At 41.8% G+C, this 21,958-nt stretch overlaps 1 protein-coding gene across 1 annotated transcript in view; it reads left to right on the top strand.

The window, feature by feature from the left end:
* Positions 1–391: 391 nt before the first annotated feature.
* The window catches only part of USP7 (ubiquitin specific peptidase 7), a gene marked incomplete in the record, with an annotated part of 47,205 nt that continues 25,638 nt past the window's right edge, over positions 392–21,958 (top strand). The window contains 6 exon segments of the mRNA XM_015825981.1: positions 392–482; positions 3,053–3,251; positions 5,693–5,831; positions 7,179–7,267; positions 8,835–8,943; positions 13,837–13,967. Coding sequence (XP_015681467.1) covers positions 440–482; positions 3,053–3,251; positions 5,693–5,831; positions 7,179–7,267; positions 8,835–8,943; positions 13,837–13,967 — 710 coding nt within the window.

Raw genomic sequence — 21,958 nt, 5'->3', positions numbered from 1 at the left:
TTGAGCTAAAAGCTTGAGCAGGAGCTAGAAGGGCAATATTTTCGAACATTATTTATCTTCTGATAAATGGTTCTGTTCATTACCTTTTATGTACATGAAGAGACAGTTCAGGTGAACTAATAAGTTGAATATTGATTATGTGCTACAGTTGTGTGGCTATTTAATGCTATTGTTAACTTTTGGATTTATATATAAAGTTGCCCTAGCTATTGCCCCCTGCCTTGGCTTGCCCTCACCCCACCCTCCACATGGTAACATTAGTACCGCCAACCCAGCATATCAAGATGTTGCTCTATCCATTCTTTGGATATATTGGTCCGCTCTTCTGGCACAATCCAGATTTATTGGTGTGTTTCTGTTTTCTTTGTCCTCAAAAGCTGGAGATGCCGATGATCCACCAAGAATTACCCCAAATCCAGTCATCAATGGGAATGTAGCCATGGCTGATGGTCACAATAACACAGAAGAAGACATGGAAGATGGTGAGTTAACTTGCTCTCAGTTTGGTGGTGATGTGGAAAGCTGGTTTTGTTTTCTTCAGCAAGTAGTCCCTGGGGGATGATATGCTAGTTACTGAGACCTACCTGGGGAAGGAAACTTCTGAAACATTGAAGGTGTCACTTGTGGATAAAACAGATAAAGTCGAAATAATGGAAAGTACTTGTAGCTCGGGTTTTAGATTTTGGCTGTGAATAAGCTAAGGAGAATAGGACAAGAAAATCCTGCTGATGAGGTTACCTAGTTTGGTAACGAAATGTTCAGGAACTATATTAAAACGAGCTTGGAGAACAAATCACAGCCAAAACAGGTAAAAGTTTTCTTCCTCTTTCATAACCCAGAATTATGAAATTGAATTAATGGTAGATTTCGAGTAGAGAAAACAAAATACTTCCCTACATGATGGATAAACAACTTGTAGAATTCATTGCAGTTGGACATGCTAAATGTCATGTGCTGTGTGGAGAATTGTTTCATTTTAACTGTTCAGAATCTCCCACTATTCATCAGTCTGTCATTGCTTTTCTTATTTTTAACGTCCCAAATATTGTACAATTTTGTTGTGTTCTTGACTTTTACCATTTTCTACTTATTTTTCACTTATTTAAAAAAATTACACATGTTTTTTAGTAGACCGAATTTCTCTTCACAATAGCTATCATGTGGTTGTGCACATAGATGAGGCAAAACAAAGAATAGGTATTCTACCCAGGGAACAGATTTAAAGTTTTCCAAACCAAGCATTTTTGCTGATAATATCTTGGGAAACATTGATCCAATAGAATATCATCAGATGTTACTAATGAACTCTTGAATAGCTTACAATTAACTAATAATTGATAGGATGATTAGCCAATATACAATATTTTGTATGCCAAGAAGTAGAAGCAAGAGTGGTTAGATTGCAGTATTGCAGGTTAACTCACTGCCCACTGCCAGGTGTTCGATCCTGACCGGCTCCAGGTTGACTCAGCCTTCCATCCTTCCGAGGTCGGTAAAATGAGGACCCAGATTGTTGGGGGCAATAGCTGACTCTGTAAACCGCTTAGAGAAGGCTGTAAAGGATTGTGGGCTGGTATATAAGTCTTAAGTGCTATATTTTTTTTTTAGTTACAAAATTTTCATTATTGCTTTTTCAAGAATCTGAGTGTCTCAGTTGTTTGCAGCTTTGATTTGATAAACTTTAAAGAAATATACAACTTAAAAATAAAATACTTATTCTTTTTAAAAAAACAAATTATGCTATTGCTTTTAAAAGGAAAATATAATAACAGCACACTGTATCTATGGTTTGTGCAAGTAGTTTATTTTAGTAAGTACATTTTGTGCTGTAGAATGAAAAAAGAATGAATTTTAGAATTAAAGTATTTGTTACTTTTATCAGTAAAACAGGTATGGCACTTCAATAGATACAAAACAAGGGGCGTTATAAAGCCAATAAAATAAACTAAAGTGCATTAAGCAACACAAATTAAGATTGAAATATTTGTATAAATAACCAGGCTTTAAGATAGCATTGCTTACACTTATTCTAAATAACGCTGTTTATTGTTACTATATGTACCTGCAAGAAAGAGTAATCTTTGTTCACTAAATAACATAAGAATAACAAGATAATTTTAGATTAACTTCCGTGCCTGGCTGAGGAATTCTGGGAGTTGAAGTCCACAAGTCATCAAAGGGCCAAGTTTGAAGACCCCTGCATTATTACATTTATTGAAGTTTGCATTATGACCAGTTACTCTATTTCCTAAAAAAGTGCCACAGAGTTCAAATTAAAATAACTCCTGATTTACCTAAACAATGTGTGTGATGTTTTGGAAGCTGACTCATGTCTTCCTCATTTCCAATGTGCTGGAGTTTTTGGTAGCCTTCGGTAAGTGAACCTAAATCATGGCAGAAATGGTTTAGCTAGCAGCCATATTACTGTACAAGTGTATGTTATTTTTAAAAAATCATATTTATACTAGAAAGCTTATTATGTCTGTAATGATGCAGCAGGATAAAAACCTACAAGTTGTAAAGCTTTCATAGAGGCATGTCCTACCTCCCCCCCTCCCCGTCTCTGTCTCTGTCTGTATATAGGTAGTCCTCAGCTTACAGCAGTTCATTTAGTGACCATTCAAAATCACAACAGCATTAAAAATGGGATTCATGACCGCTTTTCATAACCCTTTTCACCATTCCCATGGTCACATGATCAAAATTTGGACACTTGGTAACTGGCTCATATTGACGACGGTTGTAGTGTCCTGCCCCCCCCCCAAAAAAAACCATTGCAAACCAGTCACGTGACCTGTGAGATGCGGCAAACGGCTGTGAAGGCAGGCCAGTTGCCGAGCACCCAACATGCGATCGTGTGGCTGCAGCCAGCCACCAGAACTTTGAATCCCGGTGATATGTACCTTTTTATCGTAACTTTGGACAGTCCCGAGCGACAGGTCATAATTCAAGGACTACTGCACCGGTGATGTTCAACGGGTCTAAATTCTCTTGTTGGAGTCCCACGGCTGAGGCCGCAGACTCTCGGAACACTTCTTCCCTTATTTTGCAGACACAAGCTGGCGGTCAGAGGCGACGTTTCAGTTCACGGTTGAGCGATTCAATCGGCTGAGCGAGTCGGTCCTGAGCCCCCCCTGTTTTGTGCGGAACCTGCCCTGGAAGATCATGGTGATGCCACGGCTTTACCCAGACCGGCCACACCAAAAGAGCGTAGGATTCTTTCTTCAGTGCAACGCTGAGTCCGATTCTACGTAAGTCCCTTTATGAATTGATAAAGTACGGCACCTCTCTTGAATGCAGCACCTTAAAAATCTTCTGCACGTGGATCTGTTGCCCGGTAGGAGATAATACATCCAGCCTGGGGCATCAGCAGGCAGGGGCCAAATGGGAACAGTGCTGTAGATGGAACAGTGCCCCTCTGGAATGACCTACCCCCCGACCTACATACAGTTGCGGACCTGCGCCTTTTTCGCCGAGCCCTGAAGGCCCATCTATTCCGTGCGGCCGGCCTGGCGTAGTTTGATTATGTTTTAGTGGGGGTTTTTGTATGGGGTGTTTTTAGAGCAGACCTGTTATTTAATTTGATTTTAGAACAGAAACTATTTATTTATTATTGTGGTTTTTAGTATCGCCTGTTCACCGCCCTGAGTCCCGTAAGGGAGATAGGGCGGTATATAAATTTAATAAATAAATAAATATATTCAGAGGAAGTATGTCGATGAAGATTCTCAGCCATCCAGACTTGTCTGGCAGTTGAGTCAAGCGGATTTCATTCCTTTTTGGTTTGAAATGTTCCCCTGCTTATGCAGGCAGATCCAAGAAGAAGCTACGTTGATGAGCCGTGAAATGTTTCCAACCAGACAGAAAAGAAGTCCAGTTGCCATGACTCAACTTCCAGACATACAGAGGACTTATTTGTCACTTCCGAAAGTTGAATGTTGGTTACAATGTTGGTAGCCTCAGAGAACAGTGACTTGATTCAGTCCAGACCAGTGTTTCTCAACCTTGGCAACTTGAAGATGGGTGGACTTCAACTTCCAACATTCTCCAGTCAGCCATGGCTGGCTGGGGAATTTTGGGAGTTGAAATCCACCCATCTTCAAGTTGCCAAGGTTGAGAAACACTGGTCCAGATTTCGGGGTGGAAATCAGTGTTCTGAATTGTTAATCTTAACTATTGAGGAAAATGATAACGATAACTGATTCTTACATTTATAGACACCAATTAATAAGGTAACCCTCAATCACTGGGAACGTAAATACTTTCCCACAACCTTTACAAATGGTTAATCTGGACCTTAAATGAAAATAAGTATTAATTTTTTTTACAGTAAACACAACCATGTAAAGATGCACTACACTAAATTTTAGGTTGGATAAATGAATGCAGATAATTCTGATGAGAGATATTAGTAGTGAATGCATCTCTGCAGAATGACCTGTTTGTGTCGAAATATTTGACGGCTACAATTTTCATAAGGACAGTAGTTAAATGTAGAACAGCGGTTCTCAACCTATGGGTCGCGACCCCATTTGGGGTCGATCGACCATTTCACGGGGGTCGCCAAGCAAGGCTGTCCGCCATTTTTTTCCCCTTTTCCGGCGGATGCCTTACCTCCCTTGAGCTGGGCCAGCTGGTGGTCGGCCTGCTCCGTCTCTGCCGCTTGCCAGCTACGCCTCGGCCGGCGCAGGGGGCGGAACCACGCATGCGCGGCGCTCCCGGGCAGGGAAAGTCCTCGACTTACGACCAATTTAGTTCTCGACTTACGACCGGTTTAGTCCTCGACTTACGACCGGTTGGGGGTCGCGGCATTAAAAAGGTTGAGAACCACTGATGTAGAAGATCTTCAGCAGACAGGAAGGTTAAATTAGAGAATTCCCCTTTTGTCCTTTCATTTAAAATATAAAGCTTAAATCGCCATAGTTTTGGCAGGTATGGTTTTGAGCTATGAAGAAAATAAAAATTCCTGAAAAAAATTAAATGATTGCCATGTATTTATTTAGCTGGTTGTTCAATTTTACTTATTTACATTTTAAGCCTTGCAGTTCTAACAAGACAGAATAGGATACAAAGTGAGCGATCCAATTCCTTGAATATTTTGACTACTTATCTTGACTACTTACTTCCTTTTATTCTCTGGAGGCTGGACTTTGAGATAAAATCAAAAGTTGAAAACAGTAGGAAGCAAGTGTGGAATTTACTTTCACATTATTTGTGAATTTACACTCAAAGTTTCACCTAAGTAGGATTAATTTTTCATATTCCCACTAAATGCAATTTAATGTTCCCATTAAATGAACAGATTATTTTTCTGTGTGATTTTTAATTTTTTTATTATTATTATGATTTGCTATTAGTCAATAGAAATACAAGTTTTCGAGGAGATATGTTGATGCTTGAAAGGAGTAACATTTTTAACCATCTGTAGAAGAAAATAATCAAACGAGATGGAAAATTTATGTGGGAAGACATTAAAAAATGAAATAAAATAAACAGCTTTGTTAAAAGGGAGAAGCTTTTCATAAATTGCTTCCAGGATATTAATAATGGCTACCATTCCTGAGAGGTTACCGGAGGAAAGTTTTACATCCAGGAGTGAGAAGAAATGAAGAGGCTTACTCAGTAAAATGTAATTTATGAGTGGCTTTTCTGCAGCACAGTGTGTCAAGTGCTATCTCTCTAATTGTTGCAGGTCATGGTCTTGTCATGCGCAGGCAGTCCTCAAGATAATAAATTACAAGGACGATGAGAAGTCTTTCAGTCGTCGCATCAGCCACTTGTTCTTTCATAAGGAAAACGATTGGGGCTTTTCCAATTTTATGTCTTGGAGTGTAAGTAACTGCTTGCCACTTGGGGGGGGGGAGGGAGGCGTGGCATGTTGGATGGGGTCTAGGACAACTCGCCACAGGCCAGCTAACTCACTGCAGGATAAGAGTTGTAATATTGAAGAAATGGTGGAATAGAATCATGAAAAAGGGATGCCAAATAAGGGACAAAATGAAATGTGAATGACGAACACTAGAATATTTTTTAATTAATATTTCAATAGTTAATTTGAATTGTCCCCTGGCGAATTGGCTGCAGTGAGTTTTCCTGCGGCAAGTTGGCTCATTCCAGATTGGATGGAAGTTGCCAAGGTTGGAGACCCCTGGACTAGAACACATCACAACCCAGGCCGAAGTTGAAGTGGAGTTGTGGTTAGCTTGGCTACCTTATCTTCCCTCCCCTCTTAGCCTAAAGTAATTTTTCAGAACTGAAATCCTTGGAGTTAGATTGCCAGACAATCCAGCAGACGTTATGAGTCTCATTAAAGCATCCTGACATCAAAGACTAGTTTGTTCACGAATACCCTCTCAGCTCTGTAGATCAGGAAGAAACAAGAAGCAGCTTCAGATGCTGTAATAGAAGAAGTTGCTCCCAGTCAGTCCTCCTTGCCTCCCAGCTAATTGTGTTTGCAGTTGTGCAGCTATCAGTGGCTTCTGTTGATTTATAGCAGACATGTCAAACACAAGGCCCCGGCCACGAAGTGGTTTCATGTGGCCCGTGAAGCCATCCTGGAAACAGTGAGGGAATGGCCCCCACTGCCTTGGCCCAGGCCGGCCAGGAGCCAATGTACAATTTTGTGGTGCCATCTATGCTGAAACGCATTCAGTCTTAGCTCCACAAAGCCGTCTGGAAACACCGAGGAACCAGCCCCTGCCGCGTCGGCCCTGCCCCCTGGGTGCATGCTGGGGAGGTGTCACCCTTTGTGAGGAATGAAGAAATGGACCATGCCTTGGCGCTTGCCCCGGTCCCACCCCCTTCTGCCAGAGACCCTCAGATCTGTCCCACGCCTGCCCAGGCCCCCACAGGCACCCTTGATGCGAACAATGTAGAGCTGGCCATGCCCACCCAGTAGGCCACCCCCACCCTGGCCACCACCACCCCCCGGCAACCGCAGTGCTGATGCGGCCCTCAATGAAATTGAGTTTGACACCCCTGATTTATAGAAATGGCCATCTGTTGACAGCTTGAGACATCCCTGTATCATTTGAGCTCAGTGGTAAAAACTGATGTATGTTTATATTGACTTGAGCTTCAGACTGAAATATGACCTTTTAAGAATGGCTACTTGGGACTGACCAGGGTTTTGATGTTCTTGGTTCAATCATTTGCTCCTTTCGTTTTCTTTTTGGCAGGAAGTTACTGATCCAGATAAAGGCTATATAGAAGATGATAAAGTAACTTTTGAAGTTTATGTTCAAGCTGATGCGCCTCATGGTGTAGCGTAAGTAGCCTTTGCTCTTTTTGTTTCTTTGAGGGGAAAAAGTCGTTTGCTTAACTTTTTCCTTTGCAGTTTTTCCTTTTCAGACTTACGAGTTATTTCTAAGAAATGTTACAATTTCTTTAATTGTGGAGCTAAGAGAGGAAAAACTCACATTTTTCTACCTTAAATTTCTTTCACCAAGTCAAAGTCCTACACCTTAATCATGCATACCGTTTCTCACATTCTCACATGTAATACTTGCCTAATACATTGGTTAGCAAGTTTAACAAACAATCCCTATCTAAGGAACTGACATAAAATGGAAGAAGGAGGGATTATAATTACAGGCTCTTCCTTCACATGGAGTTGGTTTCTTGGAAAGACCTTCAAGTTCTTCTAGGAGGGATATACACACACATACACACACACATGCGCGCGCACACACACACACACACACACACAAGCGTACCAGTGCAGGAATCCTCATACCATCTAGACCAGGGGTAGGCAACCTTGGCTCTTTTATGACTTGTGGACTTCAACTCCCAGAATTCCTGAGCCAGCCATGCTGAGGGGAAAGGGAGAGGTTTCCAAGCTGAGCCATGCTGGCTGAGGAATTCTGGGAGTTGAAGTCCACCAGTCATGAAGGGGCCAAGGTTGCCTACCCCTGATCTAGACAAATGGCTGTTCACTCTTTTCCTGAAAGCCTCCAGTGATGAAACACCCACAACTTCAGGAGGCAGGTTTTCTTAAGCGGTTCCTCCAATCTAGGTCTCAGTTTGTCTATACAGCAATCCTCCTCCTCCCAGAGGAACTGGTTGTACAGGTAATCCTCGACTTACAACAGTTATTTAGTGACAGTTCAAAGTTACAGCAGTACTGAAAAAAGTGACATAGCACTGTTTTTCACACTTACGACCGCTGTGGCATCCCCATGGTCACGTGATCTACACTCAGACACTTGACAGCTGGTTCACATTTATGACGGTTGCAGCGTCCCGGGGTCACGTGTTCATCTTTTGCAACCTTTTGACAAGCAAAGTCAACGGGGAAGCCAAATTTCACTTGCCAACATGTTATTAACTTAGTGACTGCAGTGATTCACTTTACAAATGTGTGAAGAAAGGTTGTAAAATGGGGCAAAATTCACTTAACAAATGATTAACTTAGCAAAAGAAAATTTGGGCTCAGTTGTGGCCATAAGTAGAATTGGTAATAGACTTGGTTGCTTATCATAAATTTGGGCGGTATATTCAATAATTCAGTTTCAGGCAACTCCATTTTACAGAAGCATAGCTTCTAAGCAGCTTTCATTTTTCAGACATGTGACTTTTTCTTTGGAAATTGCTATATCTTTGTTTTTAATTTCTCTTTTTGTTATTGTTGCTTTGTTCGAAATCTTGAAAAGATTTCAGAATTCTGAACATGTGTACTATTATCCTAATTGCTCCATAACAGATGTGTGATTTGCTGACAGTTAAATTTAAACCAGCTGGATTTCAGGGATGGAAACCAAGTTTCTATGTGTATGAGTGTGTAAAATGTGTCTAGGTGCAATTCTTATATCCCAATTCTATGAATATTCCAGATGGGACTCCAAGAAGCACACAGGATATGTGGGGCTGAAGAACCAGGGTGCAACCTGCTACATGAACAGTTTGTTACAGACATTATTTTTCACAAACCAACTGCGAAAGGTAAATATGTATTCGACATGGACTGTGATGCATATATATTTGTGTATGTGTGTGTGTGTATACATAAAAAACATACAGCATGTATATGTGTCTATGGGTATGGTATGTGTATCTGTCTGTCCATCCATCCACCATTACTACCTGCCTGCTTACCTACCTAAATATATATATGTATTCTTTTGAGACAGAGCATCAGAATGTCATTTTTATCGTGTGCCAGTGTGTATACAGAAAAGGTGACAATAAAGGTTATCTTATCTTTATCTTAAAGACTTTTGCTGCTGACCAATATTGTTATGTGTTGCATTGGAGAAAAAAAAACATTAGGATTTATTTCAGTAGCTTCTGCATTTGAGCTTACTGGTGACACTTACAAGATGCCATATTTGTGGTTACCTCACCTTGGAATCTTAATTTGAAGTTCCCGTTTGCTTTGTGCTGGAGTATTTTTTCTTCTTCTTCTTCTCCCTACTGATAGCATTCTCTTTATGTAATGGAGACAGCCCTGCTATTAAGAGGCGTGCGATTGTGCACAGTCATCATAGACTTCGTCTTGTGACTCGTGCATACAAGCAAGGCTTTTCCAAGCACTGCGAAGCAGCAGCAAAGATGATGGAGATTCAAATAAGTGAAAGGAAGAGGGCAGTGCCATTTTATCGCTGATAAAACTGCGTCTCAGAACCGCCCAATGCCATTGTGGACACGAGCTCCCATGTTCCCTATTCAGACAAACGGCGTTAACTGGGCTGCTGTTTGCATTTTGTTTCATTGTGAATTTTGTCTCTAGGTTTTAAGTTAGATTTCTTCCTTGAGCAAAAAGCCTCTTCCAGAGTTTTTCCTGCTCAGGGTTTTAAGTTTTCTTCAGACTTTACAGAAAGGATAAATGCTAGCTGGTAGGAAAAGCCATCTTTTATTGTAAAAACTTGTCTGAGATGTTCTTTTTTTCTGTGAAGAGCTCCTAAAAGGGATGTTTTCTCTCCATCCACCCCCTGCAGGGAGTCCTTGACTTAACAACCACAATTGAGCCCAAATTTTCTGTTGCTAAGTGAGACAGTTGTGAAGTGGGTTTTGCCCCGTGTAACTTTTCTTGACACAGCTGTTAAACGAATCCCTGCAGTTCTTAAATTAGTCACGTGGTTCTTAAGTGAATCCGGCTTCCCCATTGACTTGGTTTGTCAGAATGCCCCAAAGGTCTTGAGGCATTTTAAAATCACCTGTGGTGTAACGAAAGTGGACAGATAGAGGTCCTTTTGGACTTATTCCAGACATTAGAACCAGAACGGGCTACGGTGGAAGAATTAGAATAGATAAAAGGAAGCACAACTTCATGCAAACTCTTTTATCTTATGGGATTCTCTTCACCACAAATCATGGCCATTGGCTTGGATGGCTTTAGAACCTGTTAGAATAAATTTTATGGAGGACGAGTCTTTTGAGAGCTTTTGATCTTGAAGACACCGCCCCCCCCCCCCCCAATGTGAATGTCTGAGGTAGCAGGAAATGCTGTCATAAACCAGTTTCAGGAACTTCCACGGATTCTTTCAGCCCAGAGACTTTGATCCCTCAGAAGCACAATAAGGAAAAGTGCTTGGATTTTCATGGTTGCTCCACTCATACACTTGAGGAAAGCAAACAGTTCAAATTACCTTCTCCCACTCAACTGTTCTATTTCCTTATTTAGAGTGCTTTAGTCTAGCAAAGAATACGTTTTTCTTGGGGTTTTTATGCCCCTAAAAGTGCCAAACCACCCTACCCTTTTCCCCCCCAACTTATACCCAGAAAGCTTTATATTTTGGTTTGTTATTATCTTTCCAGTTAATAATGAGGGGGCCTTGGTTGTTTAGGCATTGTGCCAAAAGAGAGCCACCTGCCCTACATTTTTAAAGCACTCTATTTGCCATCTCTAGTTCTTTGATCTTAGATAGGAAACAACAAAGTCAACCTCTAGGACAGCTTTTGCAAACTAATTACCCCAGATAGTTCCTTTGGCCTTTTTTGGCTGTGGGCGGCTGGAACCAGAGTCCAATACTTTGGAAGTGTCAGATTGCAGACAGCTGTTCCTGAGAACCAGGAAGAAAATCAACCTGGACTTCTTGGAACCTTGGGGAGAAATCTGAAAAACCAGAAGCCGATGGGCATTTCCATTTCGCCTCTTAAGCACGGCATCAGTTTGTCAAGTAGAACTTCAGTAAGAAAGAAATTCAGACAGCCCACAGAGATCCTGCATTAACATATTCACTAATAAATGTGGGCTCAAGTTATCTTAGTTTTCTATATTTTGCCCATTTTTCCCTGGCCTTAAACCTATTAAAGGAGAGCCAGTATGAATCTCATACTGTTTAAGGCTATTCAGCAAGTGTGATGGGCGGTACAGAAATTTAATTAATAAACAGATAAAAAATAAGTCCTGTTCCCCTGGTCATGTGCTCTTCACTGCTCCCATCCTTGTCTTTCAGGTCTCTGTAAATGTGCCACCCTTATAAGCAGGATTTTAAAAAAGGGGGCTGATTTTTTTTGGGGGGGGGGAAATTTGCTAAGAGTATTTCGTTGAACAGTCAAACGTGAGCCTGGTTGATCTTCTTTTGACCTGTTTAGGCTTATTTAGATAGCATAGCAGTTTCTCTATGAATTATTGGGTTCTGCTCATCAATTAAGTCACGCATAATTTTACTTTTTGCAATTTCACCTGTTAATCTCCTTAGGGCCCTTGGTATAGGTCCACGGTTGTTCTCATCGCTTCCCAGAACCTTCTGCAGACAGAAATTTTCCATTTTATTTTGTAGAGCACAGTTAGGAGATTGCAAAGCATACTTATCCTACTCATAATATCTTGTATGGCTTTATGTAAGAGGGAAGAAGGGCAGCATAATCTATTGCAAACATTATCCTAAATTTTGACCCAATTCAGCCTGCTATATAAAGCAAAATGTGAGTGTGATAGGATAAAAGAGCACATCGGCCAGTGTGAGAGCAAGTGCTGCCCTGGATTTTATTTTCCCTCAGACTTGAAAGGGTATCCCATAGAAATCCCCTCTTCAGCACACTTCTACAAGCATCTGACCAAGAGTTAGATAGTCAAGGTCTGCCTCGCGCTTCAGGAGCCCTGCCTGAGGCACTGCCTCAATTGGAATTAGGCACAACTGTGTCTCTTGGTGTTCTTCAGATGCACTTGAACTCCTCCCCTAGAACTGTGCAGGGCGGTGGGGTGGCTCGGCGGTTAGGATGCTGGGCTTGTCGGCTGGAAAGCCAGCAACCCAGGTTCGAGAGCCGAGTGCCACATGGCAGGGTGAGCTCCCGTCCTCGCCCCAGCTCCTGCACAACTAGCAGTTCGAAAGCATGCGTATGTAAGTAGATAAATAGGTACCACTTCGGTGGGAAAGTAACAGCATTCCGTGACATCATGCTGGCCACACGAGTGTGGAAATATCTTCAGGCATAGTTGGCCCAATGGCCTTGAAACGGAGATGAGCATTGCCCACTAGAGTCAGCAGTGACTTCCTTTACCTTTTACTGGAATGGTGCAGTTGAGAGGGTGACCTTAGGGGGGGAGCCGAGGGTTCTCAGTCGAGCTGAGAAATCGGCATTTCTCTCGGGTTTTCGTGAGAATGACTTGGTGGCCATCAGATGGCTGGTTTTGTTTAACAGTGGACTTCGGTCCTGTTTGAAATTTGTGAAACTTTTTTGAAAAGTTTTATTAGTTTTTATGAGGTTAAGGGTAAAATGGGGTCAGGATTGGGATTGGGGTCTAGGTCAGGGTTGGGGTTTCCCCAGGTAACATTTTCAATATTTAGCAAACAGCATATTGTCTGGGTACATATATTTAAACAACAATAATAGATATAGTACTAAGTGATAACAATAAACATGGTTAGTTATCTTAGACAATATTAGTTAATCACTCCATGTCATCCTTCTTACTAGTATGTATTCAAAATTACATATCACATTCCTTTCTCTCTGAGTCGTTTTTCTAGCCATTGATAAAAATTATCCCATGTTCTAAAGTAAACTGAATTTTCTTTCTCTTTAATCTCTAAAGTCAATCTATCCATTTCTGCACACTCTTAGAATTTTTTTTAATTAATACTTCTTCAGTTGGTAAGTTTTCATTTTTCCAATATTGGGCAAATACAATTCTTGCTGCTGTTAATACATGTCATATTAGATATCCGCTCTCCTTCTCATAGTTAGCTCCTATTATTCCTAACAGAAACAATTCTGGTTTGAAGTCTATTTGATCCATCTTTATAACAACATCCCAGGATCATGGATATGTGGGGATAAAGACTGGACATAAGTCAAAAGTAAAGCAATATGAAAGGCAGTCTTGTTCAGGAACACCTTTCTCCACTCCCCCATCCCTAATCCCATGTCATATCATTGATCTGAGTGAAATCTAAGCGCTGTTTTCCCAGGCTCAAACAGGGTGCTGGTTTGGTGGTAGTTCGGGTCTCAAAGATCAACTGTCTGATGTAAACAACCTTTCACTGTCAGCAGCCTGGGTGAACTTGTTGGATATCGCAAAGCAGGTTGTTCAGAAGTATTTAACTGAATTGGCCAGCAAATCACCAGATGGAACCAGGTGTTAGATTAAAAGACAAAATGTCTATGGAGATTCTCAGTCATCCAGGTCATGGTTGTCCCAAAGGTGCTTTTTTCCAAAAGGCAACTGACTTTGTCTTTCCCTGAAGATGTTTTGCAATAAGCTTCTTCAGTTCTCAATCAGAACTGAAGAATTGAAGAAGCTTCATGGATGAGAAGTGAAACATCTTCAAGGAAAAACAAAGTCCAGTTGCCTTTGGGGGGGGGAAACACCTTTGGGACATGGCATTAAAAACAAAAGGATTGGGACCTGTTTGCAGACTTTAAACTCAACTTATATGTCTTTTTTAGGCTGTATATATGATGCCTACCGAAGGAGACGACTCCTCAAAAAGTGTTCCTTTAGCATTGCAGAGAGTGTTCTATGAACTACAACATAGCGACAAACCAGTAGGAACTAAGAAGCTAACAAAATCTTTTGGGTAAGTGCTGGAAAGGTTTCCAAGAGCTCTTCCACAGCTAAGTGATTAACAGAAGTTTCTGGGACTTTTCAGAAGTGGTTTTTCTGGTCTCTTTAAATTGTGTACCTTTTGTGAATGCAGATGGTACCTTGTAAGGGCTGCAGCAAAATTGAAGCATGTTTAATTGATTAACCCTACAAATCTTAATCTGTGTATTGATTGAACTTGCAAACAGGCAGAAACAATGGGTTTTTTAAAAAAAAAAAGCTTGCTGGCTTAATTAGGAAGCATGTGCCTAATCATAACAATTAAACCTCTTTTAATCAATTAAACATTGCAGCACTACTTAGGTGCAGCACCTAGCGCACTCTGGCACTGAATAAATGTGGCTATGCCCTGGGGCCTGATGGAGGTGAGTAATTTAAGTTAGTTTTGTTGCATCTTAAAGCAATGCCTACAGCAAAAAAAAAAAAAAAAAACCTCGTTCTGAAGTCCTTAACAGCCTGTTATCAACATCCTGTCATTCTTGAGCATCACCTGAAGGCAGAAAGGAGCAGGTCTGATTCACAGGGGGAAGTAGTTGCCATTCATTACTTTAAAGCAGGGGTGGGGAACCGTGGCCCTTTTATGACTTGTGGACTTCAACTCCCAGAATTCCTGAGCCAGCATGGCTCCCTACCCCTGCTTTAAAGTAACAATGAATTTGTGGCATAGGACATTCTTAACAGCTAAGGGAACGTAGTCTTTTCCCCCTTGGCTGCGGATGACCTTGCTTGATGGAAGGGATCCTAACACCATACACATGGGGCTTCCCTTGAGGAGCACCCGGAGGCTCCAGCTAGTTCAAAATGCGGCCGCGTGGGCGGTGTTGGGAGGGACTCGTCGCTCCCACGTCACGCCGCTTTTGCGCGAGCTGCATTGGCTGCCGGTGGCCTTCCGGGTGCGCTTCAAGGTGCTGATTATTATCTTTAAAGCGCTCCATGGCATCGGACCTGGTTANTATGAGTGTGTAAAATGTGTCTAGGTGCAATTCTTATATCCCAATTCTATGAATATTCCAGATGGGACTCCAAGAAGCACACAGGATATGTGGGGCTGAAGAACCAGGGTGCAACCTGCTACATGAACAGTTTGTTACAGACATTATTTTTCACAAACCAACTGCGAAAGGTAAATATGTATTCGACATGGACTGTGATTCATATATATTTGTGTATGTGTGTGTGTGTATACATAAAAAACATACAGCATGTATATGTGTCTATGGGTATGGTATGTGTATCTGTCTGTCCATCCATCCATCCATCCACCATTACTACCTGCCTGCTTACCTACCTAAATATATATATATATGTATTCTTTTGAGACAGAGCATCAGAATGTCATTTTTATCGTGTGCCAGTGTGTATACAGAAAAAGTGACAATAAAGGTTATCTTATCTTTATCTTAAAGACTTTTGCTGCTGACCAGTATTGTTATGTATTGCATTGGAGAAAAAAAAACATTAGGATTTATTTCAGTAGCTTCTGCATTTGAGCTTACTGGTGACACTTACAAGATGCCATATTTGTGGTTACCTCACCTTGGAATCTTAATTTGAAGTTCCCGTTTGCTTTGTGCTGGAGTATTTTTTTCTTCTTCTTCTTCTCCCTACTGATAGCATTCTCTTTATGTAATGGAGACAGCCCTGCTATTAAGAGGCGTGCGATTGTGCACAGTCATCATAGACTTCGTCTTGTGACTCGTGCATACAAGCAAGGCTTTTCCAAGCACTGCGAAGCAGCAGCAAAGATGATGGAGATTCAAATAAGTGAAAGGAAGAGGGCAGTGCCATTTTATCGCTGATAAAACTGCGTCCCAGAGCCGCCCAATGCCATTGTGGACACGAGCTCCCATGTTCCCTATTCAGACAAACGGCATTAACTGGGCTGCTGTTTGAATTTTGTTTCATTGTGAATTTTGTCTCTAGGTTTTAAGTTAGATTTCTTCCTTGAGCAAAAAGCCTCTTCCAGAGTTTTTCCTGCTCAGGGTTTTAAGTTTTCTTCAGACTTTACAGAAAGGATAAATGCTAGCTGGTAGGAAAAGCCATCTTTTATTGTAAAAACTTGTCTGAGATGTTCTTTTTTTCTGTGAAGAGCTCCTGAAAGGGATGTTTTCTCTCCATCCACCCCCTGCAGGGAGTCCTTGACTTAACAACCACAATTGAGCCCAAATTTTCTGTTGCTAAGTGAGACAACATTTGTTAAGTGAGCTTTGCCCCACTTTACGACCTTTCTTGCCGTAGTTCTTAAGTGAATCACTGCAGTTGTTAAATAGGTAACCCGGTTTGTTAAGTGAATCTGGCTTCCCTATTGACTTTGCTTGGCCAAAGGTCACAAAAGGGGATCACATGACCCCGGGACATGGCTGTTGTCATAAATATGAGCCAGTTGCCTGAATGTCTCAACTTTGATCATGTGACCATGGTGTTGCTGCAACAGTCTTAAGTGGGGAAAACGGTTATAAGTCGCTTTTTTCAGTGTCATTATAACTTTGAACGGTCACTAAATGAACAGTTGCACGTTGAGGACTACCTGTATTTGGAGTTAAGAAGGAAATGTTTATGTTATTGGTGTCTTTTTTTTTTTTCTACGCCTGGAGCCCATCCATACTCCCATGATTGAGTTTACTAAGTTACTGTGACGAATGCAATAAGATCTCCACATTTGAAAGAAAAGAGCACAAAAAAGTGCAGATGAGAGAGGCAGAATGATCAGGGAGCTGAAATATCTCTGTGAGGCAAGGCTGGAATATTTGAAGGCCTTTATAGATAGTCCTCAACGTACGACCACAGTTGAGCCCAAAATTTATGTTGCTAAGTGAGACAGTTGTGAAGTGAGTTTTGCCCCGTGTAACTTTTCTTGACGCAGCTGTTAAACGAATCCCTGCAGTTCTTAAATTAGTCACGTGGTTCTTAAGTGAATCTGGCTTCCCCATTGACTTGGTTTGTCAGAATGCCCCAAAGGTCTTGAGGCATTTTAAAATCACCTGTGGCGTAACGAAAGTGGACAGATAGAGGTCCTTTTGGACTTATTCCAGACATTAGAACCAGAACGGGCTACGGTGGAAGAATTAGAATAGATAAAAGGAAGCACAACTTCATGCAAACTCTTTTATCCTATGGGATTCTCTTCACCACAAATCATGGCCATTGGCTTGGATGGCTTTAGAACCTGTTAGAATAAATTTTATGGAGGACGAGTCTTTTGAGAGCTTTTGATCTTGAAGACACCGCCCCCCCCCCCCCCAATGTGAATGTCTGAGGTAGCAGGAAATGCTGTCATAAACCAGTTTCAGGAACTTCCACGGATTCTTTCAGCCCAGAGACTTTGATCCCTCAGAAGCACAATAAGGAAAAGTGCTTGGATTTTCATGGTTGCTCCACTCATACACTTGAGGAAAGCAAACAGGTCAAATTACCTTCTCCCACTCAGCTGTTCTATTTCCTTATTTAGAGTGCTTTAGTCTAGCAAAGAATATGTTTTTCTTGGGTTTTTATGCCCCTAAAAGTGCCAAACCACCCTACCCTTTTTCCCCCCAACTTATACCCAGAAAGCTTTATATTTTGGTTTGTTATTATCTTTCCAGTTAATAATGAGGGGGCCTTGGTTGTTTAGGCATTGTACCAAAAGAGAGCCACCTGCCCTACATTTTTAAAGCACTCTATTTGCCATCTCTAGTTCTTTGATCTTAGATAGGAAACAACAAAGTCAACCTCTAGGACAGCTTTTGCAAACTAATTACCCCAGATAGTTCCTTTGGCCTTTTTTGGCTGTGGGCGGCTGGAACCAGAGTCCAATACTTTGGAAGTGTCAGATTGCAGACAGCTGTTCCTGAGAACCAGGAAGAAAATCAACCTGGACTTCTTGGAACCTTGGGGAGAAATCTGAAAAACCAGAAGCCGATGGGCATTTCCATTTCGCCTCTTCTTAAGCACGGCATCAGTTTGTCAAGTAGGACTTCAGTAAGAAAGAAATTCAGACAGCCCACAGAGATCCTGCATTAACATATTCACTAATAAATGTGGGCTCAAGTTATCTTAGTTTTCTATATTTTGCCCATTTTTCCCTGGCCTTAAACCTATTAAAGGAGAGCCAGTATGAATCTCATACTGTTTAAGGCTATTCAGCAAGTGTGATGGGCGGTACAGAAATTTAATTAATAAACAGATAAAAAATAAGTCCTGTTCCCCTGGTCATGTGCTCTTCACTGCTCCCATCCTTGTCTTTCAGGTCTCTGTAAATGTGCCACCCTTATAAGCAGGATTTTAAAAAAGGGGGCTGATTTTTTTGGGGGGGGGAATTTGCTAAGAGTATTTCGTTGAACAGTCAAACGTGAGCCTGGTTGATCTTCTTTTGACCTGTTTAGGCTTATTTAGATAGCATAGCAGAATTATTGGGTTCTGTTCATCAATTAAGTCACGCATAATTTTACTTTTTGCAATTTCACCTGTTAATCTCCTTAGGGCCCTTGGTATAGGTCCACGGTTGTTCTCATCGCTTCCCAGAACCTTCTGCAGACAGAAATTTTCCATTTTATTTTGTAGAGCACAGTTAGGAGATTGCAAAGCATACTTATCCTACTCATAATATCTTGTATGGCTTTATGTAAGAGGGAAGAAGGGCAGCATAATCTATTGCAAACATTATCCTAAATTTTGACCCAATTCAGCCTGCCATATAAAGCAAAATGTGAGTGTGATAGGATAAAAGAGCACATCGGCCAGTGTGAGAGCAAGTGCTGCCCTGGATTTTATTTTCCCTCAGACTTGAAAGGGTATCCCATAGAAATCCCCTCTTCAGCACACTTCTACAAGCATCTGACCAAGAGTAGATAGTCAAGGTCTGCCTCGCGCTTCAGGAGCCCTGCCTGAGGCACTGCCTCAATTGGAATTAGGCACAACTGTGTCTCTTGGTGTTCTTCAGATGCACTTGAACTCCTCCCCTAGAACTGTGCAGGGCGGTGCGGTGGCTCAGCGGTTAGGATGCTGGGCTTGTCGGCTGGAAAGCCAGCAACCCAGGTTCGAGAGCCGAGTGCCACATGACAGGGGTGAGCTCCCGTCCTCGCCCCAGCTCCTGCACAACTAGCAGTTCGAAAGCATGCGTATGTAAGTAGATAAATAGGTACCACTTCGGTGGGAAAGTAACAGCATTCCGTGACATCATGCTGGCCACACTAGTGTGGAAATATCTTCAGGCATAGTTGGCCCAATGGCCTTGAAATGGAGATGAGCATTGCCCACTAGAGTCAGCAGTGACTTCCTTTACCTTTTACTGGAATGGTGCAGTTGAGAGGGTGACCTCAGGGGGGGAGCCGAGGGTTCTCAGTCGAGCTGAGAAATCGGCATTTCTCTCGGGTTTTCGTGAGAATGACTTGGTGGCCATCAGATGGCCGGTTTTGTTTAACAGTGGACTTGGGTCCTGTTTGAAATTTGTGAAACCTTGCGAGTCCGAATGATCCATCTTTTTTGAAAAGTTTTATTAGTTTTTATGAGGTTAAGGGTAAAATGGGGTCAGGGTTGGGATTGGGGTCTAGGTCAGGGTTGGGGTTTCCCCAAGTAACATTTTCAATATTTAGCAAACAGCATATTGTCTGGGTACATATATTTAAACAACAATAATAGATATAATACTAAGTGATAACAATAAACATGGTTAGTTATCTTAGACAATATTAGTTAATCACTCCATGTCATCCTTCTTACTAGTATGTATTCAAAATTACATATCACATTCCTTTCTCTCTGAGTCGTTTTTCTAGTCATTGATAAAAATTATCCCATGTTCTAAAGTAAACTGAATTTTCTTTCTCTTTAATCTCTAAAGTCAATCTATCCATTTCTGCACACTCTTAGAATTTTTTTTAATTAATACTTCTTCAGTTGGTAAGTTTTCATTTTTCCAATATTGGGCAAATACAATTCTTGCTGCTGTTAATACATGTCATATTAGATATCCGCTCTCCTTCTCATAGTTAGCTCCTATTATTCCTAACAGAAACAATTCTGGTTTGAAGTCTATTTGATCCATCTTTATAACAACATCCCAGGATCATGGATATGTGGGGATAAAGACTGGACATAAGTCAAAAGTAAAGCAATATGTTCAGGAACTCCTTTCTCCACTCCCCCATCCCTAATCCCATGTCATATCATTGAGCTGAGTGAAATCTAAGCACTGTTTTCCCAGGCTCAAACAGGGTGCTGGTTTGGTGGTAGTTCGGGTCTCAAAGATCAACTGTCTGATGTAAACAACCTTTCACCGTCAGCAGCCTGGGTGAACTTGTTGGATATCGCAAAGCAGGTTGTTCAGAAGTATTTAACTGAATTGGCCAGCAAATCACCAGAGGGAACCAGGTGTTAGATTAAAAGACAAAATGTCTGGAGATTCTCAGTCATCCAGGTCATGGTTGTCCCAAAGGTGCTTTTTTCCAAAAGGCAACTGACTTTGTCTTTCCCTGAAGATGTTTTGCAATAAGCTTCTTCAGTTCTCAATCAGAACTGATGAATTGAAGAAGCTTCATGGATGAGAAGTGAAACATCTTCAAGGAAAAACAAAGTCCAGTTGCCTTTTGGGGGGGGGGAAACACCTTTGGGACATGGCATTAAAAACAAAAGGATTGGGACCTGTTTGCAGACTTTAAACTCAACTTATATGTGTTTTTTAGGCTGTATATATGATGCCTACCGAAGGAGACGACTCCTCAAAAAGTGTTCCTTTAGCATTGCAGAGAGTGTTCTATGAACTACAACATAGCGACAAACCAGTAGGAACTAAGAAGCTAACAAAATCTTTTGGGTAAGTGCTGGAAAGGTTTCCAAGAGCTCTTCCACAGCTAAGTGATTAACAGAAGTTTCTGGGACTTTTCAGAAGTGGTTTTTCTGGTCTCTTTAAATTGTGTACCTTTTGTGAGCGCAGATGGTACCTTGTAAGGGCTGCAGCAAAATTGAAGCATGTTTAATTGATTAACCCTACAAATCTTAATCTGTGTATTGATTGAACTTGCAAACAGGCAGAAACAATGTTTTTTTTTTTTTTAAAAAAAAGCTTGCTGGCTTAATTAGGAAGCATGTGCCTAATCATAACAATTAAACCTCTTTTAATCAATTAAACATTGCAGCACTACTTAGGTGCAGCACCTAGCGCACTCTGGCACTGAATAAATGTGGCTATGCCCTGGGGCCTGATGGAGGTGAGATATTTAAGTTAGTTTTGTTGCATCTTAAAGCAATGCCTACAGCAAAAAAAAAACAAAAACTCGTTCTGAAGTCCTTAACAGCCTGTTATCAACATCCTGTCATTCTTGAGCATCACCTGAAGGCAGAAAGGAGCAGGTCTGATTCACAGGGGGAAGTAGTTGCCATTCATTACTTTAAAGCAGGGGTGGGGAACCGTGGCCCTTTTATGACTTGTGGACTTCAACTCCCAGAATTCCTGAGCCAGCATGGCTCCCTACCCCTGCTTTAAAGTAACAGTGAATTTGTGGCATAGGACATTCTTAACAGCTAAGGGAACGTAGTCTTTTCCCCCTTGGCTGCGGATGACCTTGCTTGATGGAAGGGATCCTAACACCATACACATGGGGCTTCCCTTGAGGAGCACCCGGAGGCTCCAGCTAGTTCAAAATGCGGCCGCGCGGGCGGTGTTGGGAGGGACTCGTCGCTCCCACGTCACGCCGCTTTTGCGCGAGCTGCATTGGCTGCCGGTGGCCTTCCGGGTGCGCTTCAAGGTGCTGATTATTATCTTTAAAGCGCTCCATGGCATCGGACCTGGCTACCTTCGAGACCGCCTCCTGCCACAGATTACCCCCCACCGACCTGTACGCTCTCACAGAGTGGGTCTCCTCAGGGTGCCGGCAGCCAGACAGTGCCGGCTGGCGACCCCAAGGGGGAGGGCCTTCTCTGTGGGAGCCCCCACCCTCTGGAACGAACTGCCCCCAGAGATCAGGGTGATCCCTGATCTCCCTTCCTTCC

Source organism: Protobothrops mucrosquamatus, unplaced genomic scaffold (assembly GCF_001527695.2).
Source record: "Protobothrops mucrosquamatus isolate PMUCROS unplaced genomic scaffold, P.Mucros_1.0 scaffold2910, whole genome shotgun sequence".
In the NCBI taxonomy this organism is placed as follows: Eukaryota; Metazoa; Chordata; class Lepidosauria; order Squamata; family Viperidae; genus Protobothrops; species Protobothrops mucrosquamatus.
This window is presented reverse-complemented; position numbering and strand designations above follow the sequence as displayed.